This window comes from Salvelinus fontinalis, chromosome 39, assembly GCF_029448725.1.
Source record: "Salvelinus fontinalis isolate EN_2023a chromosome 39, ASM2944872v1, whole genome shotgun sequence".
NCBI lineage: Eukaryota > Metazoa > Chordata > Actinopteri > Salmoniformes > Salmonidae > Salvelinus > Salvelinus fontinalis.
In genome coordinates this window covers 13,903,606-13,921,062 of record NC_074703.1, presented here as the reverse complement: position 1 = coordinate 13,921,062, position 17,457 = coordinate 13,903,606, and the positions used below count along the sequence as shown (strand labels likewise).

The 17,457-nt window shown below is 45.0% G+C and overlaps 1 protein-coding gene across 10 annotated transcripts in view; it reads right to left on the bottom strand.

Moving 5' to 3' along the window:
• The window catches only part of LOC129838228 (membrane-associated guanylate kinase, WW and PDZ domain-containing protein 2-like), a 316,505-nt gene that overhangs the window by 99,940 nt on the left and 199,108 nt on the right, over window positions 1-17,457 (bottom strand). For all 10 annotated transcript variants that reach the window (XM_055905022.1, XM_055905024.1, XM_055905023.1 and 7 more), the window contains exon 3: window positions 1,399-1,518. In XM_055905022.1, coding sequence (XP_055760997.1) covers window positions 1,399-1,518 — 120 coding nt within the window. The remainder of the gene's footprint in view (window positions 1-1,398; window positions 1,519-17,457) is intronic.

Genomic DNA, 17,457 nt, shown 5'->3' with positions numbered 1-17,457 from the left:
AGGAGAAACCAGACACCCAAAGATATTTTGAAATCCAATGAGATTGTTCTAATCCTGGGGATGAAGTATTAAAAGGATCAACCCCATCAACACGTATGCCGCAGACAGTTGTAGGACCATGGAGAAAATAGTAGCTGGAAAGTCCTATGTTGGTTTGTATCTCAGATATTTGCTGTGGTTAGAAAAAGGACCTGTGAATTTTTGTTCGCATTGCTGAGTACACAGTGAGTGACTCAAATGGAAAAACCGTGCTGTAAAAAAGTGAATTGAATGGAAAGGCTTAAAACCACAGACCACAGACTATTTTACCCTGCTGCTGCCTAAAATCTAAAAGCATTTCCAGTCAGACTTTCCTGAGAAATCAAATCTAAAATGCACAAAAACATCATGCCGCATTCTTCAAACCTTCAAACATTCCTACACAACCTGAAGACAACCTCCAGTAGTATGCTACAATGCTAAATGAGTTGCATACCTTACTGTTAGCTAAACGAAAGCCAAGAGACACACTGACCCACCCTTTGACCTTCCCAAGCAAGGCTTTTGTAATGATGAAAATACAACACTGTGGATAGCATTAACCCGGCAGTGTAGGACCTTTGTTGTTAGTTCTTTCCAATGTGTCAAGTAATTATCTCTCTCTCTCTCTCCTTCTCTAATTGAGCATTACATATTAAATAATAGATAAATAGATACATATTAAAAAGGAAAATGTTGGTGGTACTGCGGTGCAGCCACCGAGAAGAGAAGAAGGGCTCTCTCTACGGAAGAAGACATCCTCGGAGAAGTGACACACGGCCTCAATCGGAGAGAGAATCTAACATGGCAACCGCTCCTGGCAACCAACCGTTAAATTGACCATCTGCAATTTATTTTTCCGCCATGACAGGCACGAGGCTGAGCGGGAGGGCTCAGCGAGGGAACAGACATGGAGTTAATGCATTATCTGTCTGTGTGGTGGAGTCCCCTGTATCTGACAGAGTGGAGAGCCAGTAGTTTAGTACACCCAGCACAGAGCCACACAGACCAGGGCAGATGGAGAGAAACTGGAGTGAGTCTTGTTTATTCTGGAGCCATTGGGGCTCAGAGGAGAGCCAGCATGGAGGAGATGGCGGAGTGGAGAGGTGTAGTGGTGTTGTGGGGTGTGTGTGCGAGAGTGTGTTTGCTCCACTCTGATTAAAACAGCTTTTCTGTAATCTATGTTATGATGTCACAGTGATGTGTGAGAGCTGTCTAAATGCACCCAACTCGTTCTTCTCTGTCAGAAAGTGGAAGGATGGTGGATAAACAAGCAGCTACATAATACAATTATCCCAACAAGCAATTGAACAAAATCAGGAAAGACCCCCCCCAAAAAACATGATTACACCCCCAAAAAAGTGAAAAGCTTTCTTTTACCTTCATAAGTTCCGCTCTCTAGTAAGGCTCCACTTTTCTCCAATTCCATAAACTTATCAACAGTCACAAAGTTGTAGTCCACCCCCGGGACCTCTCCTTCCTTGGGCTGCCTGGTTGTGCCTATCAGAGAGGAGAGGGGAGGAGCACGGTTACAATCAGGGAACTTACTAAGAAACTGTGCATACACCTGCATAGAGGAGAGAGGAGCAGGGTAAGCATTATGAACTGTGTGTACCGTAGAAATAGATTGAAAGAATTGTAATTCTATGGTGTGTACATCATGACAGTACTTTAAAGGGATACTTCTGGATTTTGGTTAACCTTCAACTTTCTTCATAATGGACACAGAGACATACAAATGGTATCCAGGACTTCATCTGACTCTGTGGAAGGAGATAAAGGGCGTCATTGGCATCCCTTTAACAAAAGGATCCTACTTTGAACACCTCAACGTCTCATAAAGAATCAGAACAGAACGGCCGATTAAGGACAAGCTGACCCTGAATCAGTTGTATTCATGTATTGGGAGCGGGTCTCTCGGTTGCACATTTGAATTCCACTGAATACTTAAGCGCTGTCCTTTGGGATGATGAGCGGTGAGCTCTTCACTAGGTAACGTTACAGGAAGGTTTCAGCTGAGTGATGCAACTCCAACAGAGAGGAGAGAAATAAGTTCAATCTGCATGCAGAGTGTCAACGCCTCTCAAAGACGGTAGACACAGAGCCTCTACACAACCTCACAGGGCTGCTGTCTACATGTTATCGCGAGTGAGACGAGAACGCTAGCCTGCTAAATGCTAACAGTGGCACCCTTTCAATCATGTTAGCATAAGTGGCTAGTTCTCGCCACATTTGCCAGTCGATTAAGAGCATTGGGCCAGTAAACGAAAGGTCGCTGGTTAGAATCTCAGAGCCAGAGCCTCCCGAGTGGCGCAGTGGTCTAAGGCACTGCATTGCAGTGCTAGCTGTGCCACTAGAAATTCTGGGTTCGAGTCCAGGCTCTGTCGCAGCCGGCCGCGACCGGGAGACCCATGGGACGGCGCACAATTGGCCCAGCGTCGTTCGGGTTAGGGGAGGGTTTAGCTGGCAGGGAGGTCCTTGTCCCATCGCGCACTAGTGACTCCTGTGGCGGGCCAGGCGCAGTGCACGCTGACACGGTCGCCAGGTGCACGGTGTTTCCTCCAACACATTGGTGCGACTGGCTTCCGGGTTAAGTGGGCAAGAAGCAGTGCTGCTTGGTTGGGTTGTGTTTCAGAGGACGCACGGCTCTTGACCTTCGCCTCTCCCGAGTCCGTACGGGAGTTGCAGCGATGAGACAAGACTGTAACTACCAATTGGATACCACGAAAAAGGGGTAAATGTTTTTTTTTAAAGAATCTCAGAGCTAGGTGAAAAAGCTGATGTGCCCTTGAGCAAGGGTACTTAATTTCTAAAGTCACTCTGGATAAGAGGGTCTGATAAATGATCCAAAAATCCCAAAATGTAAATGTAAATGACAGGTTTTACAAACTCTCTCTCCTAAGCATAGTGCATGTTTGAGACAGCTGTAATTTCCAGTCAGTGTTGTGTTGTGGAGGATATGATGCTAAAGGTATATCAAGGTATAAATTAGTTCCTAAATGCTCCTGCTAGTGCATTGTGCTAATTAGCCTGTTTGAGTCCCAGAGGATAGGCTAATTGATGCTGGCTGTGATAGCTCCAATGTACTCCATCCTTGAGGTGTTAAACAGCTTATTCCCACATCCGTGCTAACACTGCTGTAAAAGCCTGGCCTATGGCAGCCTTTGGTGCTGGAAGGGCCTATGGCAGCCTTTGGTGCTGTAAAAGCCTGGCCTATGGCAGCCTTTGGTGCTGGAAGAGCCTGGCCTATGGCTGTCTTTGGTGCTAGAAAAGCCTGGCCTATGGCAGCCTTTGGTGCTGGAAGAGCCTGGATTATGGCAGCCTTTGATACTGTATAGTCTGGCATATGGCAGCCTTTGGTGCTGGAAGAGCCTGGCCTATGGCAGCCTTTGATACTGTAGAGTCTGGCATATGGCAGCCTTTGGTGCTGGAAGAGCCTGGCCTATGGCAGCCTTTGCTACTGTAGAGTCTGGCATATGGCAGCCTTTGGTGCTGGAAGAGCCTGGCCTATGGCAGCCTTTGATACTGTAGAGTCTGGCATATGGTAGCCTTTGATACTGTGAAGTCGGGCATATGGCAGCATTTGGTGCTGGAAGAGCCTGGCCTATGGCAGCCTTTGATATTGTAGAGTCTGGCATATGGCAGCCTTTGATATTGTAGAGTCTGGCATATGGCAGCCTTTGATATTGTAGAGTCTGGCATATGGCAGCCTTTGATATTGTAGAGCCTGGCCTATGGCAGCCTTTGATATTGTAGAGTCTGGCATATGGTAGCCTTTGATATTGTAGAGTCTGGCATATGGCAGCCTTTGATACTGTAGAGTCTGGCATATGGCAGCCTTTGATACTGTAGAGTCTGGCATATGGCAGCCTTTGATACTGTAGAGTCTGGCATATGGCAGCCTTTGATACTGTAGAGTCTGGCATATGGCAGCCTTTGATATTGTAGAGTCTGGCATATGGCAGCCTTTGATATTGTAGAGTCTGGCATATGGCAGCCTTTGATATTGTAGAGTCTGGCATATGGCAGCCTCTGCCCCAAAAGGCAGATTGAATTCCTGCTTTACTCAATACCAGTTCCATTAACCCATTCCTCGAAAATACCTAGATTCCGATAGAGGCTAGAACTGCACCCACGAGGCTAGCGAGGGTAAGTGAGTGTGTGTCTGTTGAGTCAGACAGTTCATGTGTCTGTTGAGTCAGACAGTTCATGTGTCTGTTGAGTCAGACAGTTCATGTGTCTGTTGAGTCAGACAGTTCATGTGTCTGTTGCGTCAGACAGTTCAGGTGTCTGTTGAGTCAGACAGTACAGGTGTCTGTTGAGTCAGACAGTTCATGTGTCTGTTGAGTCAGACAGTTCATGTGTCTGTTGAGTCAGACAGTTCATGTGTCTGTTGAGTCAGACAGTTCATGTGTCTGTTGAGTCAGACAGTTCATGTGTCTGTTGAGTCAGACAGTTCATGTGTCTGTTGAGTCAGACAGTTCATGTGTCTGTTGAGTCAGACAGTTCAGGTGTCTGTTGAGTCAGACAGTTCATGTGTCTGTTGAGTCAGACAGTTCATGTGTCTGTTGAGTCAGACAGTTCATGTGTCTGTTGAGTCAGACAGTTCATGTGTCTGTTGAGTCAGACAGTTCAGGTGTCTGTTGAGTCAGACAGTTCAGGTGTCTGTTGAGTCAGACAGTTCATGTGTCTGCGACACCATGTCACAAGATGATGCAGCCATGACTGCCAACTTAGTCTGGTGCCACAAGCTCTTATCGCCTGTCACATATCATTATGATGTAACAGCGGTGACGGGAGGTGCTGGATTGGTGCAAATTGAATGACTCCAAGCCATTCTGTCGTGACAGTCACGAGAGCTGTGAGATACTCTGTGCTTTTCTTCAGTAAGTCAATTTTGGACTTCGCCACCCTATCTCTCAACGCTGCTGACAGGGAGTCCAAGCGTGAAATAACATAAAGAAAAGAAAATGACTCATTAAAACCCTTGCCAACGTTGTCTTAAAGCTCAATGCTGAAGAATCTGTCCTTAGATGGGAAAAGCAAACCGCTGGAGATTTCAACAGATACCATGCAACGGAAACCAAAAGTCTCTCAAGAGTTCAGCATCAATATCAACCCAGGGTGCTCCACATGAAAACACACCAGGCAGAGAGTTGTAGGTGAGGGTTGAGAGAGGAGTGGGAGGGGGCTGGTCTAGGGGCGTGAGGATGGCACATCTGAGCCATGTTGATGTGTGTGCGTGTGTGTGTGTGTGTATCTATGTGTGAGATACACTATGACACTTCCAGTGCCTGCGTAACGATAACAGATTACATCTCCCGACAGCGCTACAGAACGGCCGACACACAGCACAAGACTTCAAAGGGAACCTTTGATGTCACGGAACTACTGTAGAATTAGCACGGTCTTCCAGTGGGGACTTTTTTGTGGCGACACGTTCTAAGAGGAGCAACCTGTAAGGCATGAAAGTGGTTTTCTGTACTTTCAGAGTACTGGTTCATCTGTTAGATTTGACATTAGTGTACCATCCAAGCTGGTTGAAGAGAGACATTTGTAGTGATGATTCTCTATAAAAAGCCACTGGCACAGCAGAGAGATGTCCATAACACGTCCACAGAAATTGCTTTCTAACCGTAACTCTTTTCGTCCCCATTTTATAGATCCAATACAAATATTAGCATATCTATGAGCGTGCTCTGTGATAAGGTAAGAATTGTATGCCCTCTCCTCTTCCGTCTCCGCCAACCCTTCCTGGTCACCTGTGCTACATGTGACCAGTGAACCTTGACCCCAACATATAGTGCCCTCTAGTGGACAAACAAGTTAAAATAACCATTGACAGACAGCATATACAATGACATATAAACAGGCCAAAACGGCTCCTACACACCGGCCCCTATGGTTTGACATGTAGAAATCACCACTTAGCATGGAGTAAACACTCGCATATGCGGTAACACATCCTCGATAGACTACAGGTTCTTCTTCTTCCCTAGTGACTGATCTAAGAAGCCTATATTTATAAAAGCCCCATTGGTATACATTTACAATATGTTAGGGCCACATACTTAATAAATCAAGCTGACATACTGTAGGTGACTTTGGGTATTCTCAAGGCTGTTCCCAATGGAATTTGCGCACCTGCTGATAATTTACACTAAAGCTGTGTATTGTGTAGGAAATGCTTTTTCATGTTCAACAAACATCCTACTTATTAATCTCCTGTTTGGTGGGAGGTGAAGCAAGGAGAGAGAGAGAGAGAGAGAGATGGGAAGAGATGGAGAGAGAGCGAGAGAGAGAACACAGACGATTCATCAGAGGGGAAGCCAGGATTTTCACTGGAGCAATCTGCAAACAAAGCCGAGAATAACACAAACAGATTACCAGAGATAACTGTGGCGGATACCCAGCTATTTGTCCCGCGGTACGACGCTGTAATGACTCAGAAGCGGCTGTCGTCTTTCCACGTACAAAATGTTCCATGGAACTCCCAGGGAGCGGAGAGGGGAGTAGGGGATGAGAGAATAAGGGAGAGAAAGCGAGAGAGAAAACAATAATGAAGTCTGAACATTTATTCCTCTCCGCTGAGCAAGGAGAGAGGGAGAGAGAGAGAGTGAGTGTGAAGGGTCTGTGAGGAGAAGGCGTGGAGATGAAGCATGTCTCACGGAGTAGACTAGAGCTGCAGCGTGGGCAGTAGAGCTGCCTGCCAGCCAGGCCTCTACTACGCTCCCATCTCTCCCATGGCTCTCTTCCTACACTACAGTTATATACATCCATAGGGTTTCATAGCCAGGGGCCAATAGATCAGCTCTTAACACATCCAGCTTAGTACCATGGTCCAGTAATGGATCCCGGGTCAGGGCATCTAGCCTGCATTGTTTTAAATCCAAACCCATTCAACAATGAACTTCAGTGGAATAAATGTACCCAGCCAGAAGGGCAGCCATCTGCGCATTGCGCTTCATATGTCATGCATTAGCATGACCCTTAAGTATATCTACACTGTTTAACATCGCTGATTGGCAGAGGCATTGGTAACTAGATCGCAACTATGTGAATCCATGTGTGTGTGTCCCAAATGGTACCCTATTCCCTATATAGTGCACTACTTTTTACCAGGGCCCTATTCCCTATATAGGGCACTACTTTTGACCAGGGCCCTATTCCCTATATAGTGCACTACTTTTGACCCAGGCCCACTGGGCCCATAGGGCTCCGGTCAAAAGAAATGCATTACATCGCAGCCCAAGTGTGTTAAATGAGTGTGTCAGACCATCTGCAAGTGGAAATATTGGCTCCAACTTCAAACACTGCTGGGATGGAGGCGCAACAGAGGTCTGGTTCAGTGAGTGCATATCCCCAGGCTTTGGAGAGAAATAGTAAGATATACTACGCCCAGACTTCAATCTCTCTCCCAAGATACTATATCAACCCTCAAGCACTAATGATCAAGCCTGAAACTCCACAGCTACTATGGCAAGAGACAGAAAAGCACAGGAAGAAATATCCCCTTCTCTAAGTGTGTAGAGAGTGTGTACAGCTTAGAGGGACACTGCCTATCTGGACCACATGTCACATCATAGGTCTCCAGCCATCCATCAATCAGAGGAGAGTGAGAAAGACACCACAGGACCAGAAGACCCTTTCAAAGCATCGTTATAGCACATCCCTGACCCCTCTCAGTCTGACCTCTCTCCCTCTCCCTCCCTCCCTCCATCTTGGAGACCAGCTATTACAGTCAGTGTGGTTTTAGAACTAGCCAACGTGATGTGACAGACTGCAGAAGAAGACTTGAGGCTGTACCTCTGTCCACCCTGCTTACCTTCTCCTCTCCTTACACATATGCTAGCCTTCAGACTGCATTAAAAGACCATATGATGCCAGCAGCATTGGCTATTGCTTTCACAGCTAGTCGAAGACCTAGCTTACTGAGATACAGACACACAGAGACAGGCTTGACCTCTTGAACTCTGAATCTCATATACTTGTTGTACTCTGTCCTTGACAAACAACATGCAGCTAGTTTCAAAACAGCTTTGAGTTTCACTTAGCAAGCCACTTCTGGGAGAAACTGTTCCGTGTCAAATTGAAATCTCCAGCTCCACTGCCTGCCGTAGTCAGACCCAGTGTGTGTGTCAATGGGCTGCAGTGCATTGAAGGGGGCGGGATAGGGGGACTGTGTGGGCAGGAGCTGGTGATTGAATCAGCTTCTGGTTGGCTGGGTAAAGCCCCACTAGGCCCAGTGTGTTGTGACAGTGTGTCTGTCAGGCCTGTTCTGTGGTCCCTCTGGGGCCATCTGGGGCCCTCTGGCCGGAGGTGCTCAGTTGCCCCCTCTATTCACTTCCCTAATCCCCCTGTTATGACAGCGAGAGATGGCGTCAACATGCCCCATTGTCCAGATCCTAATCTAACCCGTTAGCCAATTAGGAAATGGCCGGCCTTTCTAATGCCTGGGAATTAGTGGGATGGATTTCGGTGCCATTCAGTGCTGTCCGGCCGCCACGGGAGGTGGAGAGGGCTGAACGGGGGGTGGAGAGGGATGAACGAGGGCACTGACGAAAAGCTGCTTTCGCCCGCACTTTCTGTCCATTGGTGGCGGTGGCAACGCATGGCCACTTAGCCGTGGATGTGCTTAGTCACTGTTGTCATAGACGGCTGCCTTAATCAACCTGATTAGATGTCTGATACACTTTAATAAACCTTCATTGAACTAAGAGAGGGAGAGACAAAGAGAGAGAGAGAGAAAGAGAGAGACAAAGAGAGAGAAAGAGAGAGACAAAGAGAGAGAGAGAGAGACAAAGAGAGAGAGACAAAGAGAGAGAGAAAGAGAGAGAGAAAGAGAGAGAGAGAAAGAGAGAGAGACAAAGAGAGAGAGAGAGAAAGAGAGAGAAAGAGAGAGACAAAGAAAGAGAGAGAGAGACAACGAGAGAGAGACAAAGAGAGAGAGACAAAGAAAGAGAGAGAGAGAGAGACAAAGAGAGAGCGAGAGACAAAGAGAGAGAGACAAAGAGAGAGAGAGAGACAAAGAGAGAGAGACAAAGAGAGAGATTGAGATCAAATCAAATCATTGGACAGATACACATGGTTGGCAGATGAAATTGCGAGTGTAGCGAATGGCTTATCCTTCTAGAGCATCAGTATCTAACAGGTCGTATTTAATAATTCCACAACAAAACCTAATATCTAACAAATTCCACAAAAAAAACTAATACACACAATCTAGTAAAGGAATGGGATGAGAATATATAAGTATAAAATATATGGATGAGCAGTGACAGAGCGGCTAAGACGCAATAGATAGTAAAGAATAGATCGTAAAGTATACAGTATACAGTATATACATATGAGATGAGTAATGCGAGATATGTAAACTTTATTAAAGTGGCTAATGATATCAAGTCTGTAGGTAGGCAGCCACCTCTCTGTGCTTGTGGTGTCTGTTTAACAATGGCCTTGAGATAGAAGCTATTTTTCAATCTTTCTGTCCCAGCTTTCATGCACCTGTACTGACCTCGTCTTCTGGATGGTAGTGGGTGAACAGGCCGTGGCTCGGGTGGTTATTGTCCTTGATTCTCTCTCTCTCTCTCTCTCTCTCCCTCTCTCACCCACAAGGGTGCGTTCTCAGCCCTCTCCTGTACTCCCTGTTCACCCATGACTGCGTGGCCATGCACACCGCCAACTCAATCATCAAGTTTGCATACGACACTACAGTGGTAGGCCTGTTTACCAACAACGACGACGAGACAGCCTACAGGGAGGAGGTGAGGGCCTTCGGAGTGTGCTGTCAGGAAAATACCCTCTCAATGTCAGCAAAACAAAAGAGATGATCGTGGACTTCAGGAAACAGCAAAGGGAGCACCCCCCTATCCAGAATTGCATTAATAGATTGGCCCTCCTGGAGGTGCTGGTGGACGGCCTTGTGACGTGGCCTGGAGTTATCGATGACTGACCTCTCAGAGACCTCGTGAGAGAGAGAGAGACAGACAGAGATGGAATAAGAGAGAGTAAGGAAGGGAGAGAAAGCGAGAGAGAGGAAGGAAAGAGATCGAGAAGGAGAGAGAGAGAGAGATGGAGCAAGCAGAGGGAGCGAGAAAAAGAGGTTGAGGAGGAAGGAAAGAGAGGGAGAGAGACAGAAAGAAATAGAGAGAGAGAGAGACAGAAAGATGGAGATTGAGAGGGAGCACTGACTGGATCATCGCACTGAAGGCTGTAAAACCCTCAGGGCCAGAGGTATGAATCTGCCAGCTCAGATTCACTCATAACTAAATCATACACACCGGAACACTATTACTACCTAGCATTGTACCATCACACAGGAACACTATTACTACCTAACATTGTACCATCACACAGGAACACTATTACTACCTAGCATTGTACCATCACACAGGAACACTATTACTACCTAGCATTATACCATCACATAGGAACACTATTACTACCTAGCATTGTACCATCACACAGGAACACTATTACTACCTAGCATTATACCATCACACAGGAACACTATTACTACCTAGCATTGTACATTCACACAGGAACACTATTACTACCTAGCATTGTACCATCACACAGGAACACTATTACTACCTAGCATTGTACCATCACACAGGAACACTAATACTACCTAGCATTGTACCATCACACAGGAACACTATTACTACCTAGCATTGTACCATCACACAGGAACACTATTACTACCTAGCATTGTACCATCACACAGGAACACTATTACTACCTAGCATTGTACCATCACACAGGACCACTAATACCTAGCATTATACCATCACATAGGAACACTATTACTACCTAGCATTGTACATTCACACAGGAACACTATTACTACCTAGCATTGTACCATCACACAGGAACACTATTACTACCTAGCATTGTACCATCACACAGGAACACTATTACTACCTAGCATTGTACCATCACACAGGAACACTATTACTACCTAGCATTGTACCATCACACAGGAACACTATTACTACCTAGCATTGTACCATCACACAGGAACACTATTACTACCTAGCATTGTACCATCACACAGGAACACTAATACTACCGAGCATTGTACCATCACACAGGAACACTATTACTACCTAGCATTATACCATCACACAGGAACACTATTACTACCTAGCATTGTACCATCACACAGGAACACTAATACTACCTAGCATTGTACCATCACACAGGAACACTATTACTACCTAGCATTGTACCATCACACAGGAACACTATTACTACCTAGCATTGTACCATCACACAGGAACACTATTACTACCTAGCATTGTACCATCACATAGGAACACTATTACTACCTAGCATTGTACCATCACACAGGAACACTATTACTACCTAGCATTGTACCATCACATAGGAACACTATTATTACCTAGCATTATACCGTCACACAGGAACACTATTACTACCTAGCATTGTACCATCACACAGGAACACTATTACTACCTAGCATTGTACCATCACACAGGAACACTATTACTACCTAGCATTGTACCATCACACAGGAACACTATTACTACCTAGCATTGTACCATCACACAGGAACACTATTACTACCTAGCATTGTACCATCACACAGGAACACTATTACTACCTAGCATTGTACCATCACACAGGAACACTAATACTACCTAGCATTGTACCATCACATAGGAACACTATTATTACCTAGCATTATACCGTCACACAGGAACACTATTATTACCTAGCATTGTACCATCACACAGGACCACTAATACCTAGCATTGTACCATCACACAGGAACACTATTACTACCTCGCATTGTACCATCACACAGGACCACTAATACCTAGCATTGTACCATCACATAGGAACACTAATACTACCTAGCATTGTACCATCACACAGGAACACTAATACTACCTCGCATTGTACAATCACATAGGAACACTATTATTACCTAGCATTATACCGTCACACAGGAACACTATTACTACCTAGCATTGTACCATCACACAGGAACACTATTACTACCTAGCATTGTACCATCACACAGGAACACTATTACTACCTAGCATTGTACCATCACACAGGAACACTAATACTACCTAGCATTGTACCATCACACAGGAACACTATTACTACCTAGCATTGTACCATCACACAGGAACACTATTACTACCTAGCATTGTACCATCACACAGGAACACTATTACTACCTAGCATTGTACCATCACACAGGAACACTATTACTACCTAGCATTGTACCATCACACAGGAACACTATTACTACCTAGCATTGTACCATCACACAGGAACACTAATACTACCTAGCATTGTACCATCACACAGGAACACTAATACTACCTAGCATTGTACCATCACACAGGAACACTATTACTACCTAGCATTGTCATGGACGTGATATTTACAATGTAAGACAAATGACAGTATGTACATTACAGTATGTTCCCTTTAAGAGTAGCTGCAAGACATCCATTGATACATTTGTTGCCAGTTATCTGACCATTGAGATATTCTTTGAGTGGAAGGGTGTTGCAGTACAAGCCATCCACATGTCCATCTCCAACCTGGGACTCAGTCCATAGCCATGCTATTGTAATGGTCTGTAATGGTCTGCATAGCAGCATCCTGTTGGAATGTCTGAAGCCATTACATTCTATTAAATTAGTGAGAGTGGAAGCTCTTTCACTTGCGGTCATATATCAGTCTCTTGCCACTGAGATGTAAGACCAAGGACATAGTAGAGAGGACTCAGGTACACTGGGGTTTGTGTTTGATACAGACAGCAATGTGTTAGCTGCAGAGATAACACTGACACCAATAGGATTGTCCGTCCTCTACCAGAAAAACTAAATTGAAAGTTATTTTAAGTCCAGTAAAAAAGGCTTAATCTGAGTCCGGGAAGTCCCAGAACACACCACATTCAGATCTCTCACTGAAAGATCCTGCTAACACTACTGAAGCCAAGAAGAGTGGAAGTGAAGTTTCCCTAGTCCCTCTAGCTGTGCCTGGGAATCTGGGGAGCCAGCCCCACTCAGGCAGCAGTCAAACAGAGACGTGAGTGATGAAGCAACCTGGAGATGTTGACAGTGACAGATTGGTTATTCATCCAGCTTGTCATCAGAGGCTTCTCCAGTACTTAGTGTGCTTCATCGTCAGTGTTTTGGAGGAATCTTAAGTCTGATACCAAACTCCCTCAAGTAACTGTCTACAGTACAAACAACATTCCTTGTAACTAAACAAGCCAAACAATGTTGAGCAAATATTTCACAATACAGCACCATCATATAGCCAACTTTCTGTAAAAGTAATAGTTTTCTGACATGGAAATGTTATATTCCACATTCCACCGTGTACATTGCCTGTACAGTACATACCCCTAAAGAAAGACTTGATCATGGTAGTACCTACCCCTAAAGAAAGACTTGATCATGGTAGTACCTACCCCTAAAGAAAGACTTGATCATGGTAGTACCTACCCCCAAAGAAAGACTTGATCATGGTGTCTGTGTCCTTGTGGAACAGGCTGACACTCAGAACATGTATTCTCCTCCTCTCCTCCTTCCCAGGGTTCTGTACTCTTTCATCACATTTCAGACATCCCTTCAGTCACTTTTGGTGTTACAGTGTGACACAGTAATTCTGCAACCTGGAGACACTTGACAGCAAATACAGGTTCTTGGAGGCGCTAGGCATCCACTCAAACCAGTCCCTTTAATCTGCAGAGATCCAAAAACAAGAGAAAAGACAACGCTTTCTTTCCCCTCACAGCTGTTTCACTGTGTATCCATGGACGACAGGAGCCTCGTCATACACACACAGCCCAACCCAGGCAGGTTTGGAGAGAGAGAGGGAGGGAGATAGATGGAGAGAGAGAGAGAAAGAGAGGGATGGAGAGAAAGACACACACACACATACACACACACACACACGCACACAGAGATTAGGGGCGAGCTGATGTCATCCATTTGGATGTGTGGCCCCGGGGTGTGTGTGTGTGTATGTGTTTGCGTGTGTGCCTGTGTCTCTGTGCAGCCCAGACACAGTGGGACTGATGGTGGATGTGAAAGTGCTGCTGTCAGCTTAATCCTCACACTGCAGCCAGAGATGTCCCTATCCCGGCCAGAGACCACATTACCACCCAATGACACAATCTGTTTGTCAGGGACGCCTGCCTGCCTGTCTCCATGGCTGTCTACCTGCCTGCCTACTCTGATTCAGTTATAACACCCTATCACAGCCAGTTAGGCCTGAAGCTTAGGGCGGCCATACTAGCAGACAACAGGTCCACATACCATATTGACCCTATTTGGTGCCATGGCCGAACTCTGGATTGTTCCATTGCTATCTGAAGTGGTTTCACCCAGGTCGTTTATTTGCCCTACTGTCCTGGGAGCCGTTTTGTCAGTTTGGATTGAAGCGTTAGAGTCTCTTGAGTCCTGCTTGGGATTTGAACCCATTACCGTGTTGGGTCAGAGGTGTAAATAATGGTGGGAGATGTGGCAGGTCAGTAATCTAGAGGGGGAATTCACATCATACTAGTAGTGGGAGATGTGGCAGGTCAGTAATCTAGAGGGGGAATTCACATCATACTTGTAGTGAGAGATGTGGCAGGTCAGTAATCTAGAGGGGGAATTCACATCATACTTGTAGTGGGAGATGTGGCAGGTCAGTAATCTAGAGGGGGAATTCACATCATACTAGTAGTGGGAGATGTGGCAGGTCAGTAATCTAGAGGGGGAATTCACATCATACTTGTAGTGAGAGATGTGGCAGGTCAGTAATCTAGAGGGGGAATACATCATACTTGTAGTGAGAGATGTGGCAGGTCAGTAATCTAGAGGGGGAATTCACATCATACTAGTAGTGGGAGATGTGGCAGGTCAGTAATCTAGAGGGGGAATTCACATCATACTAGTAGTGAGAGATGTGGCAGGTCAGTAATCTAGAGGGGGAATTCACATCATACTAGTAGTGGGAGATGTGGCAGGTCAGTAATCTAGAGGGGGAATTCACATCATACTAGTAGTGGGAGATGTGGCAGGTCAGTAATCTAGAGGGGGAATTCACATCATACTAGTAGTGGGAGATGTGGCAGGTCAGTAATCTAGAGGGGGAGGGGTTTAACAACATACATGGCATTCCTTTACAATGAGACGTGTTCCCTGTCGTTCTCTGACATCTGTTTAACGGCTGCTCCAATTAGAGAGGAGCGTGGTGACACACCCACACACACCCACACACACAACGAGAGGAGAGTGGTGGAGTGGAGAGGTAGAGATACAGGGTTTTCCCTGAAGCCCTCTCCTGTAGCTCCAGCATAGCAACCACAGACTATCAGAGGTGTATACAGGATCACTTCAGAGAGGGAAAAGCCATTCATTGCATACCACCTCCGTTGTGTGACTGGAGTTTATACATGAGTGTAACCGGTGTGAAATGGCTAGCTAGTTAGCAGATAGTTAGGTAACAATGCTTTTTGGGTGACGGATGGCGGTTGGCGATGTGTTCAGCGGGTCCCTGGTTTGAGCCCAGGTTGGGGCAAGGAGAGGGACAGAAGCAACACTGTTACATGAGCAACACACACAACTTGAAAGACGGCATTCTTGGTGATGATTTCAAACGGTACTTGGGATGAATAAGGTATACAAGTATGTGACATTTAGATCTCAACATACACTGCTATACACCACAACAGTAGCATACTGAGAATACATTTATGCAAAAACACAGATTTTTCTGATAGCTGCTTTATTGAGGAAAGTTTGACGTACCTTGACTGTGATATGTGGTTGTCCCTACTAGCTACCTGAAGTTGAATGCCCTAACTGTAAGTCACTCTGGATGAGAGCGTCTGCTAAATGACTCAAATGTCAGTGTGATGTAATGGATCCTATCATCTGAAATGAAACCAGGCTACATGACGTGAAACAACGAAGAGTAACTGACCCCAAACTTTGTCACCAGTTCTCCAAATGATACTCAAGTTAATAGGAAAATCATAAATAATAAAGACATTTTATGCATTATTCATGACATTTTTCTTCCCTCGCAGCTCTCCTACTTCTCGCTCGCGGCACAAAATGTGTTCTGGAAATGTACTCACCAACTTGCTGTGTGGAGTAAATAATGGCTTGAGGAAAACGTTTTATATAAATAATCATGAAAATGAAATACATATTTACAGAGAAGAAGGTGGTGTGTGTGTGTGTGTGTGTTTGTGTTTGTGTGTGTGTGTGTGTGTGTGTGTGTGTGTGTGTGTGTGTGTGTGTGTGTGTGTGTGTGTGTGTGTGAGTGTGTGTGTGGGGGGAGCATAAGCACAGACAGTCAGATGGAAACGAGAGATGAATGAGGGACACGTTTCTATACACTGCATATATTCACTGATAGTGTAACAACGTCTCTCGTGTGAATTACACTCTCTATCGCACAAGGCTATTTTCCTTTCCCTTCCGTTCTCTTTAACACGCATAACTTTAAACGTGACTTAATAGATAAACAGGGAATACAATGTCTATGTAAATGGGTGCTTGGCTTTTCTACTGAACCAATATCTGATGAGTTTTGTGTCTCTGATTGGTTAAAGTCATTAATTCATCACCATATTGTTGCCAGCGAATCAGGAAAGTCAATTACTGACGCTGTTCCTGTTTAAACACACATCAACAAAACATCCGTGGACATGCAGTATAAAGCAGAAGGCTACTGTACGTACTGTATGAGCAACATTTGAAAGCTTATGAAGAAATCACATCCAAACACATCTGAGGGACACTGTTTTCTCTAAAGCAGGGGTCTTTAACCTTTTCACGTCTTGTCTAATCATTAGGTAAATTAAGGTGGCAAGGAGAAGTAATCAACTTTTTGAAATGAATAAATTTGGTAGGTAGCCTAGTGGTTAGAGTTTTGGACTAGTAACCGAAAGGTTGCAAGACCAATGTCCCCGAGCTGACAAGGTAAACATCTGTCGTTCTGCTCCTGAACAAGGCAGTTAAGCCACTGTTCCTAGGCCGTCATTGAAAATAAGAATTTGTTCTTTACTGACTTGCCTAGTTAAACAAAGGTAAAATTAAAATAGTTTTCCATTATTTTGACCTCCCCACAATATAATTGGAAGTGGAAGTGTAAACTCTAACATAGCCTATTAGTTATACAGTTAACTCCAAACACATTTTCCCTAATAGCAGCTGTTAAGCTGATTAAACAAAGGTAAGTCATGTGTTGACAAAAATGTATATCCAAGTCAAGAAAGCTTACCAGCAGCACTTGCCGCGTCTGGTAGTCGTGTGTGCCTTTTCAAAGCCTGTGACAGACACTCCAGTGAGTGTAATTAGCTCAATGTTAGGAGTAGAGGAATACAGTTGACATCATTATAAAGATATACTCCTCTTAAATACTGCAGCTAAATCATTGAAAATGTGT